The 21946-nt window shown below is 32.2% G+C and overlaps 3 protein-coding genes across 4 annotated transcripts in view; 1 reads left to right on the top strand and 2 right to left on the bottom strand.

Annotated features, from left to right (window-relative positions):
• Nucleotides 1-8961, bottom strand: part of LOC132696688 (CD63 antigen-like) — a 67385-nt gene extending 58424 nt beyond the window's left edge. For both annotated transcript variants that reach the window (XM_060661670.1, XM_060661669.1), the window contains exon 1: nucleotides 8647-8961. The gene's annotated coding sequence lies outside the window, so the exon portion shown is untranslated. The remainder of the gene's footprint in view (nucleotides 1-8646) is intronic.
• The window catches only part of LOC132697117 (uncharacterized), an 88003-nt gene extending 69595 nt beyond the window's left edge, over nucleotides 1-18408 (top strand). Inside the window, exons 8-12 of the mRNA XM_060662409.1 lie at nucleotides 12598-12727; nucleotides 12801-12961; nucleotides 15642-15756; nucleotides 17803-18125; nucleotides 18180-18408. Coding sequence (XP_060518392.1) covers nucleotides 12598-12727; nucleotides 12801-12961; nucleotides 15642-15756; nucleotides 17803-18125; nucleotides 18180-18323 — 873 coding nt within the window. The 3' untranslated portion in view covers nucleotides 18324-18408. The remainder of the gene's footprint in view (nucleotides 1-12597; nucleotides 12728-12800; nucleotides 12962-15641; nucleotides 15757-17802; nucleotides 18126-18179) is intronic.
• Nucleotides 18409-20321: 1913 nt separating this feature from the next.
• On the bottom strand, nucleotides 20322-21817 carry LOC132696644 (uncharacterized). Its single transcript, XM_060661594.1, has 4 exons — nucleotides 21543-21817; nucleotides 21425-21491; nucleotides 20916-21253; nucleotides 20322-20860 (listed from the first exon to the last, which is right to left on the bottom strand). Exons 1-4 carry the CDS (start codon nucleotides 21583-21585, stop codon nucleotides 20598-20600), a joined length of 711 nt encoding a protein of 236 aa, XP_060517577.1. The 5' UTR covers nucleotides 21586-21817; the 3' UTR covers nucleotides 20322-20597.
• Between the last annotated feature and the right edge of the window lie 129 nt (nucleotides 21818-21946).

Raw genomic sequence — 21946 nt, 5'->3', positions numbered from 1 at the left:
ATTATCGTTACCATTATTCAGGACAGGTTGTATTTGGTTAGATTATAAAAAAAACACCTTCTCAAAAATTTTCTAAAATTAATTAATCTCAAAAATATGCCAATACAAGGTTGCAATTTTTCTAGAGGCTAGTCGTTTGAAAATTGTCGATAGCTTTTATAGTCTGGTTATTTTAATTTAATCGTTATAGGATTTTGTGCTAAGCGTTTAGGAATTTAAATTTATGATAAAAAGTTGCATATTTTACGTTAAAACGTTAATCATTAAGCGTATTTATTTATTATTCTAATGATTATGAATGATTATCTAATAATTATTAACATTACTGTAATTTTGTCCATACTTCTTAGAATATATACACCTCGTTTGCTTTGTAAACTAAAATATTAAAATTTAAAAAACTATTGTAAATTATCCTTAGCTTTTTTTCAAACGTCCAGGGTTGGTTAAATTGAAGTCTCTATATGGTGTCTTAAATTGATATTGACAGCTATATGCACGCCATACTTGCGCAGAAAAAATAGATAAGGCAACTATGAGCACGTATTTTTCCGAATCAGAAAATTTCAAAAATAAAAAGTTATCGGCATTTTTGTAAATAGCCGAAAATTGAAATATATAACATTATAATATATAAAAATTGAATATATAACATTTTTTCTAAAATAGTAAAGATCCACTCTACGTGCCTTGATATTGCAGCCTTTTGCAATATTCTCGTCTCAATGTAATCGTTTTTGAATTATGTTTAAATTATGATAAAAAAACTTTATGGGAAGGTTACGGATAATGCCAATAAACTCCAGAAATTGGAAGAAGATAATCAAGATAGTCGGGAAGCAGAGGGAGATGCGAAGCAGGTAAAAAACAAACATCAAAAGAATAGAAAAAATAAGGGCCAACGAAGTAAATCAGATACCCGCTGTATACCTAAAATTCAACAAAATTTATATCTAAAATTCAAATATAACCATATTTGAACTTATTATAAGACTTTTGGGGAAAATTCAAGCGAAAAGTTCAGAATTACATTAAACAGACATTTATTATATTTTTCTAACAGTAAAGACAAGTTTTTAACATTAAATAAATGGTGGATTATTTTTTAGCAGCAATTTCGATACACGAAAGTATGATCACAGAGACGAACCCACATAAAGCTCTCAAACTACACACACAGTGGATTCTGAGTGGCAGCCATGGGCTTTTTAGAGTCCTAGATACTCGTACACAATAGATCGTGCAAGCATATTCTAAAAATCCTTTTTTACGTACGTAAAGATTGAAAAGAAAACAATTTTACGCATCCAGACATTTCTCCTTCTAGGGAATAAAACCCAATTTTCTCCTTAAAGCACTTTACCATTCACACTTCGTTTTCCGCACGTACAAATGTTTATTAAATGAAGACTGCTGCTCCAAATGCGCGCCAAAAATACGAGAACCGAGAAATTACTTATTCCTTAAACGAGTGGAAACACGCAATTCGAGTTAAAAATTACCATTATTAATGACATTGTCAGCATTTGGGAGTTAATCAAAGACCGGATTCTTCGACTACGGTAATTCGGGAAAGTGTCGGAATTAATTGCAATTCCGTCGGGAAATATATTGCCGGAAATATGACCTGTGATTTCTTAAATATGACGAGGTTAATTGGTTCTTCTGAAGGACGGTTCAGTTAAATCGTAGCGTGGCCACCGATTTCAGTTTCCTGAGAGCAATTTATTACTCCAAAACAATTTCGTGAAGTTGATACTCGCGAACAATAATATTCAATAACAATGTCAGAATTATATCGATTAATACATAATGTAAGCTGGAGAGGTAGTATGGTATACAGCATTAATAAATTCCAGATAATTTCCTAAAATTTCCAGAAAAATTCCAACCAATTACAGAGGCATTCCAAAAAATTTTGTTTTGTTCATTTTGGCCTTCACAAAAAAAATATTTTCTCCAAAACTATTAACCCGATCTGCAAATTGCTCGAATAGAGAAACGCGGGAGATTCGGGCCAAAAACTTTTCTCTTGAGCATTTTTTCGTTTATATACATACTTTTTCTATTATGGACTAAAATCCAAAGGACCCTGAAAATTGTTCCTTTAGGGAGTAAATTATTAGCAGTGCACCAAGATTCAGAAAACAAGTATTTTCTCGAAAACCATTTACTCCATTGAAAAAATTCATATACCAGGAAACGTGGGAGATCCAGGGTTATAACTTTCACTTCGGTCATTTCTTGGATAACGTACACGGTGTTATTTCTTTAAGTAGTATAGTAAACTGTGTCGAGAGAAAGTTTCAGGTTTCCTTTATCATACAGGAAGCGCGAAATGTTTGAAAAAATATCAAATTTTAATATGTACCAAACCTTGCCGTGACTTTGAAGTTCGGCGATGGTGAAAGACATTTTACACATTAGGCATGCACAATAAAATGACATCGATAGAAAAAGAATGCGTCCTTCTAGGACAAGAAGTTTTTAAAATATAAAGTTGCGTAGCAATCTACTATATATTTTTTTTGCAATATTCGATCAATATATTGAAGGGAAAACTCTGGTGCTAATATATAATCTTGACATCGCAACAATATGTAATAGCCGGAATAATACAAGAATGTGAAAACACTGAATTACATAATTTTATACTTAAATGATGTCAATGAATGACAGTACTTTCAATGTGAACACAAATGGCCTATTAATTTTTATAACACTCAGTAAACATAGGTTTTGCCGGGGATAGTAGTTCCATACGCTTTATTGGTTTCGCACGTAAATAATTGAAGGATGGACTGATGAGTGACCAAGAGTTAATTGTACGATTTGTTACCAGAAAAAGCTTACAACCCTAGCGAGACTAGCTATAGCCACCGGAGTGGACCTCTGCAGTCAAGCAACAGAACGAAAGAAAAGGTGTTAATGACACACTTTTTACCGTTGTTGTAACTTTAATATTCTTAAAAGCATTTTCAAAAGAAAAGGAATTTTCAAAAGAAAAGAAAATGTAGTACAATTTTATAAACGAGATTTTAGTCACGACTTTCATTAGGCTCGAGCGGAGTGCAGCGAAAATACAATAAACCAGTGCGTGAGCATATGCAGAACCCCATGACAAACGTCAGTATTTCAAATATCTACCAAAGTACCGGAAACGTTCGAACTAACTTACAATTACTCAAAGTGAAACCGACTAGTGCATAATTTGGTATTTTAAAGTAAGGAGTAGACAAATATGACTTCGATTGAGTTAAAAGGTATTTGCGTCTAAATAAAACTAAAAGTCAGTTGGTTATGAGTACAATCCGAAGAGATTAGTCAGGTATAACTACCCAGAAAGGTTCAGTAATCGTTATTACTATTAGAATTGTGATAAACAAATCTTAATCGGTTAGTTCTTCTACTAAACTTATTTTAAAGTATACGTGAACCGTGATTTTACCTCAAAACATTAAGAAATTGCCGACATAAGTAAAATAGATTTATTTTAGTATTTATGATGACCCAACAGCCTGGATGCAACTTTCGAGATAAAACCTTGTCACAGCCGAAATATTCTTCAATGTCATAGTCAATTCCAGGAATATGTTTTTCAATCAGAAAACCCATTATTAGTGAATCTGCACCTGTATTTGAAGAAGGGTTGTCTGCACTTAGGCCTCGGAAGGTCTGTTATGCATCCTCCAAAACAGAACCCTCAGCCCTACATCAACCCTGATTTCACATAGGCAATGAAAACTCAAAGAGTCGTCTTTCTGATTGCCAAATTATTGTATCGTCTTCCTATTCGCACACTCTACACACTATTCGCAAGCAATGATATGTTGGAATAGCCATACGTACCTAATTTCTTCTTTTTCTTACCGGATATTCTATGGGTACTATTTGGTTTGGGAAGTGTTCCTAATCTGACAGCCCTCCTGGCCAGAAACTCAACTTCCCATAGAATACGCATTCGTCCAACTAAGGAGGACTGATGCGTCGACAAAGGCATGGTTCCAGTTCTGTTGTGATACGTAGTCTTAGCAGAGCCAGAACTGCCTATTTGCTATTTATATAGACACAGTGAGTTTGTGCTTGGTAATTTCCTGTGTAGTTACCGTGATGCGAGCAAGATCTCGCCGTCATAATGTTAAATTTGGGATATTTTTAGTAAACTTGGCATTCCGATCCATTTCTGGTTTTAAATCTACGTAATAACTTTAGTAACATTATTAGAAACTCAGGTGTGAGTTTTGTCTGAGCTTCCTTGGCTCAATAAGAACGGGCCTTATTTAAAGACAAATTCAGAAAGAGTGTTTTCAAATACCGTATCCATTGTAGAGGGTGCAGTTCGCAATAATAACAGGGTCTTTGATATTGTCATCCAAATTTAAATTATACGGTATAATTTTGATATTTTAATCGAAAAGAAAAAGACAGAAACCTAATAATACGAATGAATTAAAAAGACGCTTATTCCTTCGGGTGTATCTAAAAAATCCTCAGAATCCTATTCTTATAAATTATTTTCCTGCACTTTATTGCAATTAAAAGATTTGAAAAGATATAAAGAATTCCGAATCTAAATGGAAATTTTTGATTTTACAAATAGGATAATAAACTGTAAACCGTAGCGCATAAAGCAGGATCCAATTAATCGAATAACAACCGATTGCTAAAACGAAACCATTTTCGTTACAATTTACGATTGATGTAATCACGAAATAATATGGCCTCACAAAACTAACATCGTGGCAAGGTGGCAGCGGCACTCCAGCAACATCTTAAAATATAAATCAAGCTCGATATTCCGAAGGCTTTTGTAATTAAAGTACCTTTAGTAATTGATTTTAAGACATGATAAATGATTAAGTAAACGTAAACTGACAAGGCTCTTCTCCAGCCTATATTAGGCATGAAAGTGTCGGCGTCAGGGCGTCGTTTGAAACAACACTCCGTCGGATTAGTAGGAAGGCAATTTTGTTTGCTTTGCGAATATATAATAAGCTTAGGGTGTCGGAATTAAGGTGGGTGTATAGAAATCGGAAATTATTAACATTTCATTCAGATGAAGACTAAGCAGAACCCATACTATAAAACAATTTTTGAATTTCAATTCTGATAGTTTATAATAGTTCCTTTCTATCTTTCCATTTAAAATATTTTCAGTTGTCATGGAGGAAAGTGACCACTTTCCAATATAAACTTATTACACAATACAGACACAATATTAAGGCGACTACAAAATTTGGACTGTCTAATTCTGATCGGCTCCTTGAAACCCACCACAACTGCATCCATAAAAGTCCTCCTACGGCGTGAGTTTTACACTTATTAGTAAAGCTCGATTTTCAGTCGGCAGCCCTTAGATTGTAAGAACTGGAAAACTGGAAGCAGGAGACAGAGGGATACCGAAAGGTGCCTCAGGAGGAAATCAAGATGTCCTCTCTATAAAGGACAGGACTGGAGTTGTCTTACGATTTTACCCATTGTGCAGTGCGAGTAGAAAGATTTTGTTCGGAACTAACAACTGCCTGGAATTAATTTAAAATAAAATATAACATCGAGCTAATTATTAACGCCAAGAATTGCCTAACGCCCATCCTAATAAAAATGTATTGAAGGTGATCAACCCTGTGACCAGTTTATACACTGTGTACAAACTCAAGTTGGCACTATTGCCACTGCTATAGTTTTCGATTTAGTTCCATAAATTTCCCTACTTATTTTTAATATTTAACATTTAGTCTCCAATCGATTGCCGTTTTATTCAAGAAGTTTGTTATTCTTTTTTTATGAGCTCAATTAACTTTTTCTCCAGCTAGCCATGAAGAAACAAACAGAATTAAGCAATGCGCATTAATTTCATTAACAAGACATAGCAATAGGCAAATCACTAGATTAAGTTATGTAATTTTTCTTTTACTATTATTATTGCTATTTATTGTTATATGATATTAACTTATAAACGGTGATAATAGATATAAAAAGCGGCCCATTAATTTTTTTTTGTTACTTTACAAAGAAAATAATACTACGATTTCTAAGCAGTTAAGGAGTTTCGGAAAAGCAGTGTAGGTATAAGTAGGTCTGAATTAGCCACCTGCCTCCTATTACAACAAACAACGAAGCATCGCCAAAATTGGCAAATTTGTGTTTATGATGTGGAGAAAAAATCTGTTTTCATAGTATCATTTTTGAAACAAAGCAAGTACCTCCTTTATTAATAGCAAGATGTTTACAACATAATAGTGCCAAAGGAGTACTAAACATTGAGAACAACACCTTAGCCAGACCTCACTAGGTGACTATGCCCAGCATAAAAATTTTCGTTAATTGTTATGCAGGGTAAAGTGGGGTCTTTTTCGACTTAAATTTGTTTTGACTTCAAATACCCTTTTCTCTAAATCGATTCGTTTTAGATACGGTGTATTTGTGTGTCTAACACATGTTAACAAAATAGTTGTTTATTATTGCGTAATTGATCAATCCTAAAATAGAAAAAATTCTATTTTAGAATTTACTTAATATGTGACGCTACACGCTATGTGCAATAATTCATTAAAAGTAAATAAAATCACTTAACACCAGTTATATGTTCGAATTACTTGTCGGTAGCTCATTAAAATTAATATCTATTACGTGTCGTAAGTACTTCCGGGAACTTTATCCATTATCCACCTAATGCAGTTTCATTTACTAGAAACTTCCATAATAAATTTTCCACACTTGAATTTGACACTTGGTCAAATAGTATCACAATTATATCTATAGAACGGAGTTCTTTCTTAATAATAAAAACTGCAGAGCAGTGTTAATATGAAAGTGATTTTTAATCCCTTGTTTGAAAACGAACGGGAATTCCAGAAACTGGAGGTACTGCATATATAACGAACTTATTGAAATGTTGTTAGTATAGATACGAGAAACAGGGTGTAACAGTTTTTTTTTAATTGCTATAATTATTGCTATAAAAATTGACATAAAAAAAAGAAATCGGAATATATAACTCGTTTCAATACTGCTATAGACGGCGCTAGGTGTAGAGAAATACATTTGTAAAACATGTCCTATCTCTTAATTTATAAAAGTAGAAATTAGAGAACTAACCAAAGGAAGTGTTACTGGATTTATTAGAATATATAGAAAAGTATCCCCACAAGTCTGTAAATATAATTGTGAAAATTTATAAATAAATATGTAACATTAAATTAATGAGAGTTGGGAGAAAAAGTGTGTGTGATTTTGTACCAAATAATCAAACATCAAAACTTAGTTTAATATTTAATCTCATGTCTTGCGGACATTCATTAGAGTTTCTTCAAATTTTATTAACCATTGCTATATGCAAATTGATAGCACCAATTAAAGATATGTAAATGTTCCAGCAAATAAATTCTAGGGTTGGCATTAAACGAAAACACACCGAAACTTTCTCAATAACAACTCCATTTCCAATTCTATTGGTTCATTTATTTTAATAGGTCAATTTTCTCCAGGATTTCAGGATTTTTTCTGTGTTCGTAACTGATGAGATGAAGTACATTATTGACATGTTCCAGTATACGAAAAATAAGCGTTTAAATGAACTTTTCAATAAACCAACAAATTCTGTTAATATAATTTTAAAAAAAATTAATAAAGAGGTTTTAGTTTATCTATTAATTAAAACATACCCAATGATCTAAAAGTCTCATTATACTGTTCTCAAACTAAGTGAACATTGTTAAAATTTTTAAGAACAATTATTTCTTTAGTTTAAAGTATGACTCGAATTTGAGTCGAAACCATGGTGTGAGTCTGTCGTATGTATAGAGCAATATTGGGAATGCAATCATTTTCCCAGGAATTTAACGCCAAAAATCGAAACAATAGATAGCCAAAGTAAATGCCTAAGCACCAAATTGCTTAACACCTATGACAATATACGGAATAAGAAATTGTTTCTATTTTAAACTATGAGGATATTATATCTCTCTTTTGGAGAATTAAGGCGATTTATAATAACTAAAGCTACAAACTACATTTTTTGTTCCTAACAGTTTTGCCATTTAACTATCAATCGCTATCGAATAGGTCTGCTCTCCTCCTGTAATCTAAAAGGAAATTATGCGTACTGACCTGCCTGAAGAGTGACTAATAAAAAATATTGTATATCATTCATTACAGTGATTACTACCGCCAAATTTTTTGCAGCAGAAAGAAGAACAGGTTTTCTTTTTAATTGATTAGTTTAAAAACGTTCTTGCTTAGTCATATCCTTTATTGCATCATAATAATTCCTGTATTTTTAACCAATTTCCTGGAAAAATACAATGTACACTATTGAAAATTTCATTCGTTTATTCTCACAAGTTCCGACCGTCGTTAGTATACAAATACAATCAGCTGATTACACAAACACATAAATAATTTTCAAACATTACAAATTTCATTACTTTATGTGAAGTTTTAGAACGCAACTAAAGGGAATTAAATACTTACTAACTAAATACCGGCATTTGAAAGCGAATTAGCCAATTTACATTTTACATTCTTAGCCAAAAAAGAAAACATTGCCGTGCAGCAATTTTTAATATTTGCATGCAATTATTCTACTAAAAGAAAAAAGACACGGAAACTGTGAAAACACCTAGAGAAGTTGTTTCATCTACGTACTCGACTGACAAGGTCACAGTAAATCACTGTTAAATGGCGAAATCTGGTTAAACCGGGGCGTAAACACAAGAAAACAGTCAACAGACGCCCCTTAACCGCCAGCGGTCGCTGCCGGGTTCTTTCAATTGGAAAAACGCGTGACATACGGGAGCATCTTCGTCCACTTTTTCGGCCATTACACCACCGCAACCATCAAATTCAACCAAATTCCGGCGATACACGGTTTATTATGACCGACGTTTAAGTTGCGACGTAGACAAGCGGACTGACGGCGTCGCGACGCCGCGTACAAGGAATAGGAAAACGCCCCCACCACGCTGCCTGCGTTGCTTTGCGATTGACAAAATGTTTCGCTCCGGTAGGCTTCACGAATATTCTTCGAAACCTTTTTTTTGTTTATTTTTTCATATCCAAAGTTAATTTCTCTCTCAGCGCTTCGCTTTATATTGATGCATGCGCGGTTAGTCACATTATTCGATGCTTAAAGAAGAAAAAAATTGTTTTTCTATTGATTAGGACCCTACTGGAAGGATAATTGAAATTTACTTTCATCGTTGGTTTTGGTTAGGCACGCTGTATCGTACTTAAATTATTTAATTTTTAGTTGAGCTTTGATTTTATTATTATTATGATATTTATTATTGTTGAAAACTAAGTAGTTAAGGAAAGAGAAAGAAAAGACATGCTTTTGTCTAAATTATATTTTTAAATTTCACTGGCACTACACATTTGTACCGGATGGGCCAAACTTTTAAAGTACATAAAAAACGCATATGGATATGCGTTACTGTTTTAGAGTTTTCAGGATGTTTTTCGAAAATTAAATTTGAAAAAAAATTACAATTTGGCATCTACCACTATTACTACTACTGCACATACATCTTTTGTATTACGGTTGCACCAAGGCAAAAACTTTTATTTTTCCGAAGAAGGCTCAAAAACATAAACGGTTTGCTTGAAGGTGGTAGACAATGATTCATTATCTATCTATCTATTATATTGTAACTAATACATATGTCTGCCTAATATATTTTTGTTAGATTGTCACAGGCATAGATCAGTTTCATTGTTACCAGAAGGTGCCGAAGGCCCCCAAGGTAACAAAAACAATTTCACGCAAAGGGTAATCAAGATGCATAATTGGACAATTGCAGAGTCGGGTTTCAAAAAATGGATATAAAAAGTCCCGATAACGGTGTACAAGCACACCACGAGAAACACAAGTCAAGAAAGACAGTACAACACAGTGCTGGCAAAAGAGCATCTAAGGCTAATGCAAGTGGAAGAAAGCATTGAATACAGGTTCTGCCAAGAGAAATAGGAAACGACCACACAGAGTGCGTTTCCATCAGCTGTATATAACCAATACTGAAAACAGCAATCTACACCACTATCGATGCCGTGGAGTCTAATCAAAGAAGTGATCATAACAGATCCGCTGGTTCTCATTTATAGAACGGCTAACGACCCTGTAATAGGTAACCTTTGTTGATTTTTGTATATAAATGACAAAGTGCGAAAGTAATATCACAATTAACAGGTGCACATAGGCATTTTACCTCATCAGATAGATATATCAACAAACTGACAGCATTTTCACGTTGAGTCAGTTTTGATGACCACGTCGCACGTCACTCAATAAGTTATAGTTTACCAACACATAGATAAACTGTTTCAGTCGCCCATTAATTAAACAGTCGCTGTCACTGGTTCCTAAACAACCAACCAAGGCAACTAATAAATAAAATGAAAATAAATATTGATAAAAAACATGAACAAAATTGACCTATTAAAACAATAGATACACCTTAAATACTGGTAAACTGAATAAGAAACTTTATCATTGGTATATATAGATATAGATATTAATATATAGTATTAATGCGTTGGTTGTTGATAAATTGAACTTGCTGACATTTCGCCAATCAAAGAAACTGATTCAGTTTCATTTAAGCTCTGAAGAAGACAGGGGGATGATTGGCGAAACATCAGCAAGTTCGATGCAGGAAGAATACAGCGGATTTGTAAATAGTATTATAGTGCTTTTTCTTGCATTAAAAATGTAATTCGATCTGGTGCAGTTACACCGCACCACTATAGCGTAGCCTGAAAGTAAATATATGCATAATAATAGATAAGTAACAATGGAATATGAATTATATACCCTTTTCGATATCCTATTTTCATTTACTAGAAAAATAATTATTTTTATTATACAATTATAATATTATAATTAACACAGGAATGGATTGTTATGTTAGAGCAAGATCACGTCAATTGGACCCCCCATTTACCACTTGATCATAAAAATTTAATCTATATATATATATATATATATATATATATATATATATATATATATATATATATATATATATATATATATATATATATATATATATATATATATATATATATATATATATATATATATATATATATATATATATATATATATATATATATATATTTTATAAGTAGTATGATGGCAAATTGATCCCCCAAACGATTTTTTAAAATTTTGATTTTAACAAAAAAAAAATTATAATGAAAATTTTAAGCACTTTTAATTAAAAAATGGATTAAAAATCAACCGTATGAGATAAATTTATGAAAGGTTCAGCATCCATGGTCAAATGTCAAATAAGAATATATTAACGACTTAAACTTATTTGTTTATTTTCGTATTGTTAACTAACTTTTAAGTTAACAAATGAAAATTTAACTGATTTCTTGGTAAAAAAAAACAATTTTTTTTATCGGTCACATGCTTTATCCATTTAAGTTTAAGATTCCGGAAGAAAATTTCGCTGCTCGTCATTAGTTTAAATAAAATGAATTTATGTATGACAGCGCGCCGGGCGCCGAGCGCTGTGGATATTTATTATTAATACTATTTTATTTTTTTTAACAATGTTATAAAGAATATTATCCAATTTTATTATTATTTTTGCAGCATAAATTTAGAAAAAAATAATCAACTTGAAATTTTTAAAACTGTTATGGTCTATATTTATTCTTTCTAATTAATTATTATTTTGAAATTTTTAAATTTACTAGTCAACACTCCATCTTTAGTTAGCAAAAGAAAAACCGCTCTGTTACGATTTTTATTTGTTTTTCGCGTATCCGAGTAAATAACAAAATCATTTTAGAAGTCTATTCGTCACATAAGTTTTTACGCAAAGCATGAAATAATTATTTAAAAAAAGGTAAATTAAAAAAAAAAGTAAATTTAAAAATAATAATTAACTAAATTACCTAGAAAAAATAAATATAGACCATAACAGTTTTGAAAACTTAAAGTTGATTATTTTTTTCTAAATTTACGTTATTTGGTAAAATTAATTTAAAAAATTGATAGTATTCTTTATAACATTGTTAAACTAACTAAACTTTTATTAATAATAATTATAATGAAATAACATAAATAATAATAAAATTTGTTTTGTAGTAATATTTTGTATTAGTATTTTAAATTATCACTGATAAAACCTTCAATGCAGTTCGAGACGCTCGGCAGCGCAGCGCTTCCACAGCATTCGGCGCCCGGCGCGCTATCATAAATAAATTCATTTTGTTTAAACTAAGGACGAGCAGTGAAATTTCCTTCCGAAATCTTAAACTTAAATGAGTAAAGCATTTGACCCATAAAAAAACATGTTTTTTTTTGTCAGGAAATCATAAATTTATCTCTTACGGTTGATTTTTAATCCATTTTTTAATTAAAAGTGCTTAAAATTTTCATTATAAAAAAAATGTTAACATCAAATTTTTTAAAAATCGTTTGGGGGATCAATTTGCCATATTTTTATGATCAAGTAGTAAATGGGGGGGGGCACACTTGGCGTGATCTTGCTCATTAGGAATTAGAATATAATTCTTGAATTGTGTTTCCGAAAAAAAAAAAATATTTCAAACCATATTCGCTGCAGGATATTTCTCTCGTAGACAGATGGCCGAATTCATTTTGGAAAATTTACATACACGCCTGGCGGAGTCGGAAGGAATATTTGCGAAGCTCTCGAAAAGTTGGGATGCAACACGAACTTCATATCAGCTGTCGGCGACGATCATCAAGGTAAGAATGCTGATACTATTTAATATATTGCGAATGCCCGGGTGACCACAACTTCCTCTCTTTATTTTTTAAGGTCGTATGTTGACAGCTACAATTCCCAAAAAGTCGCTGAAGCATGTGGCAATTCAGGACAATCATAGTTCTGCACAATGTATTGTTGCTTTGGACAATGAAGGGCAGTGCTTGTTTTTAATGGGAGACATGAGAGTCCACAGCAACATTACACCAAAATTGGTAAGTAAAAGTGGCATAATGTAGTTTACAGATTTTGCCATATACGATACCTATTAACAGTCTAGTAACGATTAGTAATTTACTGGCAAATTCTTGGTAAAATATTCCAAACACTAAGTTGCGATCCTTAATACGCATTGACCGCTTTAAGCATCAAGATAACGATGTAGGTCGGTATAACAAATGGCCTACATCTACCCACTAATTAACCTCACCAAGATATACAGACTGAGTAAAAAATATTTAGCATGCGATTCATTTACGAAACTGTAATCAATTTAACCATTTGAAATTTTCATAAAAATAGGGTAAGATGTAAAGTGATTAATGCCAAACAGCTGTAAATTCGTGTGTGATTTAAGCGTGACTAGATCCCACACACCAACTTTTTTATATTCTAGGAAATTGTTCTTTGAGATCAAGGTCGCGGCAACTAAAATTGCTTAATTAATTATCATTCACTTTGCTATCAGTTGCAGCACGATTCCATTTGGAATATGTTGCTTCTACGAAAACATGGTTACTAGTTTGATTATTATATGTAATTTTTGAGGTTTTTCACATTTGCGGAAGTAAATTTGGTTGGTTTGGAACAATACATTTTTTTCAAAGACACTTCCGCAGGCTGTGAAACTTGTTTGGCGAACGTCAGCAAGCACGTATTGCCTTAAGTTCTATATTTGATTTTGTTTTTATTAATGGTACTCTGGTATTTAGATAATAAAGACGAAAATTGATGCGCGTCAGGTGGCTAAGATAACGGCATTCCCCTAAATTCGAAACCTATACTTTCCGCCATTTTTTATCCAAACGGAGTAACTGGTAAGAAGTACTTTGATCAAATCCAGACGCCATCCATAAGTCCGAAACATTATACTTTAATTAAATAAAGACAATGGAAGGTCGAAGTTTTGGTTATTTTTTTTATATTTAAAATTATTAACAACGTTTGTTAGGTGCAAGTTTTTCGTGACATGATTTTTTAAGTTAATTTTGAAGACTGACTGACTATACAATGAGATAAGACTGACCGAAATTTTAAAAGTGAATTATTATTGAAGTCCTACTTTAATGTTGTCCCGACTGTCTGACAAGTACTAGAAAGAAATAAACAAATAAATAGTATTATTTGTTTTACTAGATATAATAATTGTTCTATTTTGAATACCAGAAAAAATAAGACATAAATGTGTTCTCTATGCTTATTTCTTCCGTGTTTTGAACCAAAAAAGAATAAAACAAAATTGTATCATCAAAAAGGGATGACAGATTTTCAAACTTCCGAGAAACCCCCTATATATATATATATATATATATATATATATATATATATATATATATATATATATATATATATATATATATATATATATATATATGTATATATGTACACGTCATGTTGTTGAAAAGTAAAGTAATAATATAAAAAAAATGTTTAGCATTAAATTATCAAAGATGATTTTTTATATTATATACAAAAATTCTAGTAGCTTAAGGCCAGCCAGGTTTTGCACAATAGCAAACATTTTTGGATTAAAAAAAAAATCGGAAATTTTCATTCTGGGAAAAGTATAACGGAAAAGATGTTTAAATTTTTTTAACGCTGAGTAGAGTAAGTAAGAGTAGAGTAAGAAGGTAGAGTAAAATAGTATAAAAATTGAATTGAAATGATTAATTATAAAATGTTTAGTGTTATATATAGGCATACAAAGTCGACCAAAATGAGAAAGGGTTTAGATAATAATAAGTAGTTTATAAAAATGTGTACAAAGAAAGTTTCTTAGGTTTTGGGAAAACTGTATAGGTAACCTTCTGCTTATAATTTTCCAATGGGGAAGTACGGTTCTGCTTTACAGCACACAAGCACATTATTTAAATCGAAACCCCACCTCGAACCAGAATTATCAGTCAGAAAGTAGCCGTATTTTAAAAAAGCGTATCTGATCCATATCACATCACGCAAGTCGTTTTCATGTCTTACGGCATTTCTCCCGTTTAAAAATTGCGTTGTTATGAAAGGAGTACGATGACCCGGAAAATAGAACGACAAAAATAGCCACCCCCGAAAGCGGTTTCTAAATATGGATATTTACTTGCTTATATTAAAAATCGCAAAGCTTTCTATATTCGCTCTGTAGGTTCTTCGTAAAAGTTGCTATTCTTCAACTATTCTTCATCACTTATGCTAAACAAAAAGTTTCAATTCCTATCTACTCAAAATCTCCCGACCACCAACTGAAATGGTTGAACAGGTTACAATTTGTAATTTATAATTTGACACCCTATCGACAGGTTACATAATATCATATCAACAAAATGTAAAAATAAAATTGTTTAGGTAAAACCGTTTTAAGTGTGTGGTTGCAAAAATTTCGCAAAACGTATCCTCTCTATGCCAGACTGAATTTTACGGTATTTGGAGCCTCTATTTTCGCGATGTGAAATGTCGCGTCGTACTGGTTGAAAGCGAGTTTTGAAATAACTCGCGTATGCTTATGTTTTCTGATATTGGCTTCAAAAGGGAGTTTACTATCATCAGAGACAGGGTGTTCCTTAATGTTGTTAATTTTCCTTTAAACACTGAATAGGACAATTCTTGCGAAAACGAAATATATTGTGCTACAACAATCTCCGCAAACTATTTCTGTCTGTAACCATAAAAGCTTTGTATTTGTTACAGATTTTGGAAAATGAAGAAGTTTTTAGTAACTCGCCGCTTATTATAATTGACTCCAATATTGGACTAGATACAATGGAAGCGGTTTTTAAAATTGCGAAGAAATCCAATATTGCAGGTAATCAACTGAAAGAATTTTTTTCCGAATCATGCCCGCGATACTCTCAAACTTCGTCTGTAAATCAGTTAATTCATTTTGTTTCTTTATCAATCTACGAAAATTTACTGCTTTCGCGAAACTAATACCACTGTCAATGGTAAATATTACGCAACATTATTACCTAAATTGCTGGACTGCGTACGTGTAAAAGGTCGAGGAAAACTGACCAGAAGCGTGCGTCTTTTGCACGGCAATGCACCTGTCCATACTGCTGGTGTTGCACAAGCTGCCATTTTAGAGTGTGGGTTCCAAGAGATATATATAGTCCAGATGTGGCCCCCAGCGACTATTATTTGTTTGGATATTTGAAAAAGGACTTACGTGGACGGCGGTTCAACGACCAAGTTGAGTTAAAAAAGGCTGTTTTACCTCATTTGCAGACAAACCAAAAGAATATTTTTTTTAAAGGGATTGAGTTGTTAATAAAGATATGTTATAAGTGTATTGAAGTTAAGGGGGATTATATTGAAAAATAATAAAATATTGTTATTCTACTTTGTTTCTTTCATATGCAGGCCGGGAAATTTTGGCGCTGCCCTCGTATATTTATTACTTTACAACAACGAAGAATAATAGCAGAAGCAGAAAGTATTCTGCTTGTACAAGAAAAAGGCCTATCCATTAATATTATGTTTACTAGTTGGATTATTATATGTAATTTTTGAGGTTTGTCACATTTGGGAAAGTAAAGTTTGGTTGGTTTGGAGCAATACATTTTTCAAAGACACTTCCGCAGACTGTGAAACTTGTTTGGCGAACGTCAGCAAGCACGTATTGCCTTAAGGTCTATATTTGATTTTGTTTATATTAATGGTACTCTTATAGCATTTAGATAATAACGACGAAAATTGATGCGCGTCAGGTGGCTAAGATAACGGCGTGCCCCTCAATTCGAGACCTACACTTTGCGCCATTTTCTATCCAAACGGCGATTTTTTTAATACAAGTCAAATTTTTATTTCCATTTATTTTTAACAAAGTATAGAATAATGTCATATTAAATGTTTTAAAATTAAATAGATAATTAAGGCGTAAGCACGGAGGCGTTAAAATTTAGATATTCATCTGTAGCATAAAAAGAATTTTTTGTTTAATTATTTTTAAGCACACTTTTAGGGTCAAAGTGACGTCACTCTGGAGTAATAAGTGATGGTTATTCATCAGTGACCCGAAGAACACGTCAAAGTGACGTCAAAAAAAGGTATTATTAACTTCACAAAAATTACCTTCGAATGTCGTCATAAAATGAATTGATTAATTGGAGATATGGACTTTAAACTTCATAATTAATTTAAACTCTTATCAAATTCTTCTATTTAAAATCTTGATGTAGGAGAATATATCTGAGAGTGTCCAAATAGTTTGTCAATTGTCAATTATGCAATGTAGGGCTGTTATGGTCTATACCGAGTGTGCCATGTGTTTAATACCCTATATTTTTGACGCCGTTTGCGACAGCTGTAATTTTATTTTGCTAGCAATTTTATAAAGTAGTAGTAGTAGTCATTTCGAATCGTTTATACAGGGTAAATCAAAATGGAAAGTATTAATTTTCGTGAGAAAATCAAATGGAAGGTCCTGTACACTATACTTCCATATTGCTACCTGGGATGTACTATTTTTTAAAAGGCACTTCGTTATCGAAAATTGAATTTGTGTGTGCTCAATTAATTGAGCTCCTAGTACTCTTAATCGGCTGACCCCTGACTAACCTAAACTTTAAAAAATTACCAAACGTGTTGCATACTATACGAATGAACAATTCACTGAGTAAATTATGTGGGTCACGTTACGGTCACGGTAATAACTCAGAAAACACCCGATTGGTCCAAGCCCGTGGGTAATATCCCAGAAATTTTCGAAGTGGCTCGCAGCCGTAGGTAACGAAACTGCTGTCGTAAATTGCGTTTTAGAGTAGAAAAATAGTGGAAATTTTTAGGTCAAATTTAAAAGAACAAATTTATTAATTTTATTTATATATTTAGTAGACCATTTTATTTTCAGTGTTTTATGAGCCAACGGATGTCACGGTAGCAGAGAAGCCCTTTTGCGCCCAGCATTGGGACTCAATTAAATTTATAACGCCAAATGTAAACGAATTTGTCCGAATCTGTGAGCACTTCAATCTCCAGTCACAGGAAAAGATTGATGGTGATCTGAAAAGATTATCGACGAAAGCTCGCGCATTAGCAAAATACATTGACAACGTAATAATAACATTAGGACCGGACGGAGTTTTAATTGCAAGAAAAGAACTGTCAACTGATTCAACTAACGACATTTCGGTACGGCATTATCCGACTAAAAGAGTAGAACACTTCGCGAATGTAAGTGGAGCCGGAGATTGCTTCGCAAGCGGATTCATTGTGGCTTTACTAAAGGGATTACCTGAGGAAATCTGCGTTTCCGTAGGACTATCTGCCGCTCTGACGGCATTGCACAGTCAGGCTCCGGTGGCAGAACGAATACTCGATGAAAATCATCCGTCGTGGACCACTTACGCTGAATATACTCCAATGTTATAATGTCGAGTATCAAGTATATTAATGATTTATATTTTTTTAATATTTGCAAACTATTTTTTCCATGTCTTCTTATATATGAAGACTTAATCCGTGAAATGAAAAGTTGTATGTATTTATATTAATACCTAATATCATTAAAACTAATTTCGTTATATATTCTAAAATATATCTGAAATCATCATAAAAAATGTTGATTTGTTATTTGGACATATTTTTCAGAAGTAACCAATATCAAATACTTTAGTTGTGTCCTCCCTTGTTTTAATAATTGATATAAGTTTTAAAATTCGTCACAAAAACCAAGTTATACTTACTTATGGGTCAAAACAGAGATTTCAACAAAAATTCCGACAAACCTGGATTTTGGTGGCGATCTTAAAAATGGCAATATAAATAAAGCGCCAAAAAGTATAGCATGGCGTATTCGATTAAAATATTGCTATAATAAATAAATAAACATAATATTAAGATATCAATAACATTATTAAACTTCACCATTACAGATCGTGAAACAAGCCTACCTGGGACACCCCGTTAAAAAAACTCCAAGAACAATCTGACAGGTGGTGCCAAATATAATGCAGTTAAAAAAAAATTGTTATTTGGTTAATATTTTTATGTCTAATTTGACCAGATTATTAATACTTAGTTTAGAGCATATACTTTGATGGTTTAAATGGGAACATTTATATTATTTCATTTGTTCATTTAATTTTTTTATTTCTGAGAAAATTCCAAGGTATTTTTCTTCAGGTTTCCGTAGAAGTCCGATATTCTTAAATATCTTGATTTTACTTAAAATGTATATTATGCAACAAGTGTGGTAAACGGCATTTGACTCACGAGTTTATTTGACAAGAGCGAAGCGCAGCGGAACGAGTTTTTAATAAACGAGTGAGTTAAAAAGTTTACCGAACGTGTTGCATACTATATTTTTTCTACGACCGTTAGTTTTTGGGTACATTTTCGCAAAACAACACGAATACATTCACTGACATGACCATCAGAATTGACAAACGTCAAAATTCAAAGCGTAGGAAATCCGTGCGGTAAAATCCTGGAAATGTCCGAAGTGGCTCGGATTCATGGGAAACAAAATCTGACATGATAAAGTGACGCTTCCCGCACGTTAGATCGGTGGGTAATTAGGAATTTTACAGACGGAAGTAGAAAAAATAAATTTTTGCCGTTGGTCGTGTTCATTTATTTCGAAATCTTTTAGCGGCTTCAAAAGGTCACATATGCAAGGCGTTATATAATAAACAAGTTTCCAATATTTCAGGAGGGCATTTCTCTAGTATTTTTAAGGTAAAAAGTTGTTATAAGCGTGTAGTCTACTATGCTTCGTTTTCGAGATACAGGATGTCAAGGTTTGGTTTTTATTTTATTTTTCTGCATAATTTCCTAAATAAGGACGATTTCTGAACGAAACTTGTTACCTTGCGGCTTTTTGAGATGAGAAATATGAATATGTTCTTAATTTAGCCCTTACTTGTAATGGGCGATGCCTACATGTCATTTCTCACTTTCAAAGTTTAACGACATTTTGTATGACATATTACTATATTTTTGGAAAGAAATATGAATTCTTCCATCATTTTTACGTAAAAAAGATCCTGGCTAAGAGCAACCGTTTTAGAAATATTTTGTTTTGCAATTGTTTTTAAGAGTGAACCATTTCTAATAAGTAAAAAATATAAACATAATACAATTTTGACCTAGGGCAGAGTAGTAGGTATATAAAATAAACATGAGAGTGAAAACAAATTTAAAAAATGAGAATTCATAAAGGTGATTTTCAAAGTCCTTTCCATTTTCTTGAATGCAATATTGACCTATTTTTGTGATTTTTTTCTTTTAAGATTTTGATGTTTTTTCTTTTTCACTATGAATTATAAAATAACTATATTACTTATGACCTACAGAATTTTGTTGACCTTTTATCATTGAAATGAAATGTATTGTAATTTATTTTAACACATTTTATTTTTTAATATAGCAAAAATAAATCAGTAATATAAAATAATAAAAAAATAAGTACACTTAATGGACGGACAAAAGTGTGTGTTCATGTGCTCTAACAGCATAAATACAATAGCAAAACTGCTTTGTAAAAATATCTACAATATTTCTCTCAAAAATTTACACCAACAATGATTCAATTGATTGTCGTTTGAGAAAACATTTACTATTAATAGTGCTTTTTAGAAAAAGCAAAAACAAAAACATTTTTTGCAAAAAAAAATCTTAATCTTGAACCTTATTCTAGATAAATTAGTAAGAAGGTGGGACATTCCATCCTAAGCGATGCTGTGGGTTTGGATGCATCTGCATAATAAGATTTTTCGACTCCCTCCTTCTCTCATAACTAAGTCGAGCTTCTTTATACAGAAATGCAGCTGCGAAGCCATGGAAGAAGAACGATAAGCACGCCAAACCGTAGGACCAACACAGGTAATTAAAATTAGGATACATTAACCAATCACGGCGAACATGGGATCCTCCAAATATAGCAATGGCAAAAAACATAAAAACAGCTGCGACAAAAAAAAATTGTACAGTGAAATGATTATTTTTTCAATTCTTACTTACTTGTAGTTGATACACAGATGAAATCAATTCCAGACAAGATCCATTCATAACGAAGAATAAATTCCAGTGGCCACCTACACAGCTGCATAGCCATCAAAATTTGTGATCCAAAACTTAGTAGAAATGACATTGTAACAAATGCTTGTACTGTCATTAACCAAGGTGGCAGCAACCACTGTCTTATTATGTAATATTCCTGGCTAAATACGTGATGGCAACCATTGAAAAGATGATCAAATTGATAATATGGGTATCGGAAATCTTCAAAGCAATATTCCCAAAGTCCCATGTTTTTGAAATTTGAGAATGTTTCGTCGAATGATTTAACCCAGTAAGGACTAAAAAATGTCAGATTTAAGAGTTACATTGTTTTGCATTACAGAAAATTATGTTATAAAAAATGATTTACATGCCTATTATTAATTCCATTGCATCAAAACGAAGTTATTTTGAAAGTTATTCAATTTAGAATAATGCAAAATTCCATCTTAAAGAAAAATTCTAATTACCTGCAAAAAGCAATCATAAGGAACATCCCAGCTATATATGTGAGAAACGCCCCATTAACCAAATATTCTAAAATGAAAAAAGTTGCCTAAAAGTAGGTTTAATATCCTGTTTCCTTACTTGACGCTTTTGGGTAATTGTTTTTTTCCAACATTCCGCTCATTGTCTTTGTTTAAAAATATATTTTCTTGTTTACAAAAGTTAAATCATCCGAATCAAATAGAGCCAAAGATCACCCATAAAAACAACAATTGGTCAGTTTAATATTCAATAATTTTCAATTAAAACTACAAAAACTAATCAATTTGGTTGGCCATTGTTAAGGATGTGTTTTATGCGTTCTCGAGGTATGATTATTTAGAGCGTGCTCATACAACTTCTAAATTTCCCAAAATTAATTTAATATTACAAAACCATAAGTGGTTAAGCAAAACGACAGAGACGTACTTCAAGTAAACATTTGCCAGTGGCTAGCCAGTTTCAGTCGTTTTATGCTTTGCTCAAAGGTCAATGTTTGGAAGGAG

Source organism: Cylas formicarius, unplaced genomic scaffold, assembly GCF_029955315.1.
Source record: "Cylas formicarius isolate icCylForm1 unplaced genomic scaffold, icCylForm1.1 PGA_scaffold_1__22_contigs__length_36826433, whole genome shotgun sequence".
Classification (NCBI taxonomy): Eukaryota; Metazoa; Arthropoda; class Insecta; order Coleoptera; family Brentidae; genus Cylas; species Cylas formicarius.
The sequence above is the reverse complement of the archived record's forward strand: the minus strand, read 5'-3'. Positions and strand labels throughout refer to the sequence as shown.